The 7,460-nt window shown below is 47.8% G+C and overlaps 1 protein-coding gene across 1 annotated transcript; it reads left to right on the forward strand.

The window, feature by feature from the left end:
* The first annotated feature begins 1,275 nt into the window (after positions 1-1,275).
* On the forward strand, positions 1,276-7,161 carry LOC121840863 (proline-rich extensin-like protein EPR1). Its single transcript, XM_042306313.1, has 2 exons — positions 1,276-1,308; positions 5,314-7,161. The coding sequence occupies exons 1-2, from the start codon at positions 1,276-1,278 to the stop codon at positions 7,159-7,161; spliced, it is 1,881 nt and encodes a 626-aa protein (XP_042162247.1).
* Positions 7,162-7,460: the final 299 nt, after the last annotated feature.

Genomic DNA, 7,460 nt, shown 5'->3' on the forward strand with positions numbered 1-7,460 from the left:
GTGTGAATAGTTTCTGAAGGTGTTGTATGCACAGTAGCAGGACAGAACTGTATCGTGGGTGTGCAAGAAGTGTGTCTATGTGTGTAAGTACATAAGTGTGTGTGCGTGCAAGCGCAAGTGCATATGTGTATCTGTGTCTGTCTATTTTCAAGTGACCATGTGTTACAGTAAATAATATGTGTGTATGTCTTAAACCGAGCTAAGGCTTCAGTCTGTTTCCTGGCTGCACTCAGAAGTGAATTGAATCAGTGATGGTATGTGACCTGAAGTGAGACAATGAGCAGAACCATAGGACATGAATGAAGGAATGCAGGAATGAAGGTCGTTAACTACACACCAAAGAAAAAAATAAGCTTTAGTAGGCCTATAGCAGAAGAATCGGACAGACATACCTTATTCTTCCTCTACAGCGTTTACTCAGGCGACTGTAATCCAATCAGTGAGCAAGATACTATGGTGTGTTTAGATACATCAGTCAGCTGCCTGGACAAAGGACGTCAGAAAGTGAGTAATCTGTGCTGGGCTTTGTGTCCTGAATGAGTCAGACTGCCATGTCTATCTTCAGACATGACTCAGCGATCACTTAAGCGAGCGGTAATTGGAATGGAGACACTCCGTCCGCCACTGTCGGAGAGAGAGGTGTTGTCCTATCACATTAAAGCCTTCATTAGTTCTTTACTTTTTAAACAAGAACAATTCCTCTAATGGGAGGTTCTAAGAGGACTGAGATCTTTCATAGATTTGGACCATTATGTGTTGAGAATGTGTATCACTATTGGTGTGTGTGTGTGTGTGTGTGTGTGTGTGTGTGTGTGTGTGTGTGTGTGTGTGTGTGTGTGTGTGTGTGTGTGTGTGTGTGTGTGTGTGTGTGTGACTGTCTCATCAGTCTACACTACCTCCTCACATACCTTTAGCGGGCCACAGTGCAGTGGTGTGATGGGGCCTGGGCGGCTGGTTGACCCAGTGAGGAGAGCAAAGAGCGGCCCAGAGAGGTGAGTGTGTCTGGGGCTTTTTGTCCTTAGACGTCCCCTTGTCAGCTCTGGAGGCTGGGCCCTGGTGTGATGGCTGGAGGGGCAGATGAGACTGGATGGAGAGAAAAACACAACCCTAGTGACATGGCCCACCACCGACATGATGATGTGTAAATGAGACAACACCCCCCTCCTCCCCCTGCCTGTCCCGCCCGATCATCCTCACAGAGTGGTGAGCTCAGCACAGTCTGGGAGAAACACACGCACACACACACGCTGAAACATCATCCTTTCCAAGACTAACATGCAATCAGCCAACCTGGCAACCCAGGACTCTGTAAGTTCTGAGGACTCAGTGTCTTGGCTTTTGTTCTGGATAGCTTAGCTGACCACCGGAAATACCAAAGGTGACCAAACAGGCACAATCCATTTTTGTTATTTAAGCTTTATTTAGGCAGGGTGGAGTCCAATTGAGAGGTCTCTTTTACAAGGGTCACTGCATGACAAAAAAAGTACCCAATCAAGGCAGCATAGGAAATACACAAAGAAACATACAAAAAACACAATAATAAAAAATAAAAAAACTAGCCACAACCATGCCCTCTCATGCAGTTCAACTTCATAGCCAGAGCCAGGAGGTTCCCTGATCATGTGATCGGATCTGTAAAACTCTGGGCTCTATAACTGTTCATTCATAGAATACAGTGACACCAGAAAAATGCCTAATGCTCAGTCAAAAGTAACCTGGAGATTATTTCACACTAACCCACTCTCTTTCCCTAACTCTCTCACACTCTCTAGCATCAAGGGTTGCAGTCAAAGAACATTTCTGTTTCCCCATTCCCCTTTAATGGTTTTATTAGAAGTGGGGATAATGTGTGATTAGGGATGGGACCCCATCCTTTTAGAGCTTTAATAATCCACAGTAGCTAGTGCAGCAGAGCTAGATGACACACATGGGCCCGCTGCCTTTGTCTGGGAGGGAGAACATGATTATTAATAAACTATTCACATCGTTGGAAGGAGAATGGGAAGAGGAGAAGCTGGTGAAGGCAGCAGTCAGCTAGCCAGCCAGTTGACTGCTGACGGTAATTAAACTCATGGTATTAAAAGTGTGCCGCGTCTCCTCCAGGAAGAGAGAGAGGAGAAGATCTGCTGTGATACCTTTCCGCCCCCCTCTATTTCTCTCTCCACCACCACCGCTCCCCTCCGCTTTCAGGGGGAAATTATAACCTAGCATGCACACTTTAATATTTCAGCATCTAAGTGAGTGTGACAGCCTCTCTTTGTGTCATTCTCCCCTCCCACTCTTTCCCTCCTCCGTCCCTCATTCCCTAATTCCCTCCTTCTCTTCCTCCACCTTCTCTTCTCATCTCGTTTGCTTAGCGTTCTCAATGGCTGAACTCTTTTATCATGTGACGGGAATGAGAGATGAAGAAAAACAAAAACAAATCAAACTCAAAAGCAGAAAAAACACGGAGGTATCAGGGCGTGCTCTGCTCGGCGAGAGCGTCTCAGTCTCTCTGTGAGGTTAACCACGCCACATTGCTGTGGCCAACCTAAAGTGAGGAGATGTATATTACCCCTCGTCCCTGTCCCCGTCCCTCTCCACCCTATCTGCAATGTCAGGATGAGGAACCAGGAAGTGATATCTTCTTCAGAGAGGGTTAGACTGATACAGAGGTACAGCTGGGGATGGGTGAGGTGGGGTGGGGGGGTTTGTAGTGGAGTACACAGGCAAGATTCAGTTACGTCACAGCTTTGGGTTTTGTTCCGAGCCTGACAACATGTCACCTTCGATCTCTCAGCAGACTCCTGTTTGTGAAAGTACAGTACACACTTAGAAAAAAATAAGCTATTTAGAACCTAAAGGGGTTCTTCCACTGTTCCCATAGGAGAACCATTTGAGGAACCCTTTTTGGTTCCAGGTAGAACCCATTTAGTTCCCTGTTGAACCTTTTCCACAGAGGGTTCTACATGGAACCAAAAAGGGTTTTACCTGAAACCAAAAAGGTTTCTACCTGGAACCAAAAAGTGTTCTGCTATGGGCACAGCCAAAGAAACCTTTTGGAACCCTTTTTTCTAAAAGTGTAGGTGGAAGTTAGGATGGTTGGATTATTAGGTGAACTTACCTCAAGACGGAATCATCTCTACAGCCACAGACAGCAGAGAAAGCCAGCCAATCCATCTTCTACTGTATATGTATGACACAGACCAGAACCAACCTGAATGTGAGATGTATAGCCAAACCTTTATGCATGTGTGTGTCTAAGCTGAATGTGAGATGTATAGCCAAACCATTATGCATGTGTGTGTCTAAGCTGAATGTGAGACGTGAATGTGAGATGTGAATGTGAGATGTATAGCCAAACCATTATGCATGTGTGTGTCTAAGCTGAATGTGAGATGTATAGCCAAACCATTATGCATGTGTGTGTCTAAGCTGAATGTGAGATGTATAGCCAAACCATTATGCATGTGTGTGTTTAAGCTGAATGTGAGATGTATAGCCTACCTGTATGTGTGTCAGTGTGTATATGTGCATATAAACTGAATGTGAGTGAGATGTATAGCCTAACCATTATGCATGTGTGTGTCTAAGCTGAATGTGAGATGTATAGCCTACCTGTATGTGTGTCAGTGTGTATATGTGCATATAAACTGAATGTGAGTGAGATGTATAGCCTACCTGTATGTGTGTCAGTGTGTATATGTGCATATAAACTGAATGTGAGTGAGATGTATAGCCTACCTGTATGTGTGTCAGTGTGTATATGTGCATATAAACTGAATGTGAGTGAGATGTATAGCCTACCTGTATGTGTGTCAGTGTGTATATGTGCATATAAACTGAATGTGAGTGAGATGTATAGCCTACCTGTATGTGTGTCAGTGTGTATATGTGTATATAAACTGAATGTGAGTGAGATGTATAGCCTACCTGTATGTGTCAGCTGAATTTTAGAGCATGTTATTAATGGTCAAGGGACTGGAAGAGGCTGCAAAATGTCTGTGTTCATAGCCACAATGATACAAATCAATTATTCACCAGTCAGTCAATTGTTGGTATAATATTTGAGAATTCATACTCAATTAATATGTTTTTCAAAATGAAAGCTTTATACATTATCAGGAAATCCTTTCCACACAAAGAATAAATAAATATTTATTTTGAAGATTCTAAAATAAATAAGATCATTGAACTAAGGTACATGTACGTGTTTGTCAAACAGACACAAATACACACATGCACACACACACACACACACACACACACACACACACACACACACACACACACACACACACACACACACACACACACATAGCAGAATTGATCATATAATTTACTCCTCTCTATTATGCTACAATGATATTGATCAAATAATTCCTAGAGCAGGATTCAGACTGCCAAAATGGCAAAACTGTTCTTGCTGTACTTAAGCATGTTCCATAATGGCTTTCTTATTGATCATCTCTCCCATCTTCCCTCTGCATGCAAACAAGTCCTTTTCATAGGACTATAGAGTGAACAGCACAAACAAGAAATGGCTCATGGCACATGTTTGTGTGTTCATCAAATAATTAAGTAACTGAAGTGGCCCTCTCATCCGACTCCTCAGAATAGAAACAAATTGTGGGCACTCACTCCTGCTGTAATTTAGAAACAATTTGAAGATTACGGCAACTGAAAGGCAATTTGACCCCATTTTCCTATAGCTAAGGCTCCTGTGCTTAATTTCCTTCCTGTGTACTTCTGCTGTAGGGCTCCTGAGAGGCCTGAGGCAGAGGAGACCGGGAGGGAGGGAGGAGCAGAGGAGAGGTGAGAGGAGCAGAGGATAGAGGGGAGGGAGGAGCAGAGGAGAGTCTCTCTCTGTCTCACACTCCAGAGGCTCTCTAGATGAGCAATAGACACTGACAATCACACTGTCCAGCAAAAACAACCCTTCCCCCTATACCCCCACCCCCAACAATCATGACTCCCTACCTTGCCCCTATACCTCCACCCCAACCACCATGCGTCCCTACCTTGCCCCTATACCTCCACCCCAACCACCATGCCTCCCTACCTTGCCCCTATACCTCCACCCCAACCACCATGCCTCCCTACCTTGCCCCTATACCTCCACCCCAACCACCATGCCTCCCTACCTTCCCCTTACACTCTCAGGAAAAGGGTTCCAAAATGGTTCTTTGGCTGTCCCTGTAGGAGAACCCTTTTTGGTTACAAGTAGAACTATGTTGGGTTCCATGTAGAATCCTCTGTGTAAAGGGTTCTAAATAGAACCCAAAAGGGTTCTACCTGGAACCAAAAAGGGTTCTTCAAAGGGTTCTCCTATAGGGACAGCTGAAGAACCATTTTAGTTTCAACATAGTACCTTTATTTCACACCTCCCTACCTACCCCTCATACCTCCACCCCCAACCATCACACCTCCCTACCTATCCCTTATACCTCCACCCCCAACCATCACACCTCCCTACCTACCCCTTATACCTCCACCCCCAACCATCACATCTCCCTACCTATCCCTTATACCTCCACCCCCAACCATCACACCTCCCTACCTACCCCCTATACCTCCACCCCCAACCACCTCCCTACCATCCCCCCCACCCATCACCCTCCCTATACCCCCTATACCTCCACCCCCAACCATCACACCTCCCTACCTACCCCTTATACCTCCACCCCCAACCATCCAACCTACCCCCGAACTACCCCTATATACCTCCACCCCCAACCATCACACCTCCCTACCTACCCCTTATACCTCCACCCCCAACCATCACACCTCCCTACCTACCCCCCTACACCTCCACCCCCAACCATCATATCTCCCTACCTACCCCTTATACATCCACCCCCAACCATCACATCTCCCTACCTACCCCCTACACCTCCACCCCCAACCATCATATCTCCCTACCTACCCCTTATACCTCCACCCCCAACCATCACACCTCCCTACCTACCCCCTACACCTCCACCCCCAACCATCATATCTCCCTACCTACCCCTTATACATCCACCCCCAACCATCACACCTCCCTACCTACCCCCTATACCTCCACCCCCAACCATCACACCTTATTACCTACACCTTATACCTCCACCCCCATCCATCACACCTACCTACCCCTATACCTCCACCCCCAACCATCACACCTCCCTACCTACCCCTTATGCCTCCACCCCCAACCATCACACCTCCCTACCTACCCCTTATGCCTTCACCCCTAACCATCACACCTACCTACCCCTATACCTCCACCCCAACCATCACACCTACCTACCCCATACACCTCCACCCCAACCATCACACCTCATTACCTACCCCCTACACCTCCATCCCCAACCATCACACCTCCCTACCTACCCCTTATATCTCCACCCCCAACCATCACACCTCCCTACCTACCCCCTACACCTCCACCCCCAACCATCACACCCCCTACCTACCCCTTATACCTCCACCCCCAACCATCACACCTCCCTACCTACCCCCTACACCTCCAACCCCAACCATCACACCTCCCTACCTACCCCCTATACCTCCACCCCCAACCATCACACCTACCTACCCCATATACCTCCGCCCCCAACCATCACACCTCATTACCTACCCCCTACACCTCCACCCCCAACCATCACACCTCCCTACCTACCCCTATACCTCCATCCCCAACCATCACACCTCCCTACCTACCCCTATACCTCCACCCCCAAACATCACACCTACCTACCCCATATTCCTCCACCCCCAACCATCACACCTCCCTACCTACCCCTATACCTCCACCCCCAACCATCACACCTACCTACCCCATATACCTCCACCCCCAACCATCACACCTCCCTACCTACCCCTTATACCTCCACCCCCAACCATCACACCTCCCTACCTACCCCCTACACCTCCAACCCCAACCATCACACCTCCCTACCTACCCCTATACCTCCACCGCCAACCATCACACCTACCTACCCCATATTCCTCCACCCCCAACCATCACACCTCCCTACCTACCCCTATACCTCCACCCCCAACCATCACACCTACCTACCCCATATACCTCCACCCCCAACCATCACACCTCCCTACCTACCCCTTATACCTCCACCCTCAACCATCACACCTACCTACCCCATATACCTCCACCCCCAACCATCACACCTCCCTACCTAGCCCCTATACCTCCAACCCTCACACCTCCCAACCTACACCCTATACCTCCACCCCCAACCATCACACCTCCCTACCTACCCTCTACACCTCCACCCCCAACCATCACACCACCTACCTACCCCCACACCTCCACCCCCAACCATCACACCTACCTACCTACACCTTATACCTCCACCCCCAACCATCACACACACACACCGTTGTCTCAAACAGGAAAGGCACAATGGCTGGCCATCAAACAGTTGCCATGGGTAACGGTGACATGTCAACCCTGGAAGTCAAGAGAACACAGCCTTTTG

This window comes from Oncorhynchus tshawytscha, linkage group LG25 (genome assembly GCF_018296145.1).
Source record: "Oncorhynchus tshawytscha isolate Ot180627B linkage group LG25, Otsh_v2.0, whole genome shotgun sequence".
Taxonomy (NCBI): domain Eukaryota; kingdom Metazoa; phylum Chordata; class Actinopteri; order Salmoniformes; family Salmonidae; genus Oncorhynchus; species Oncorhynchus tshawytscha.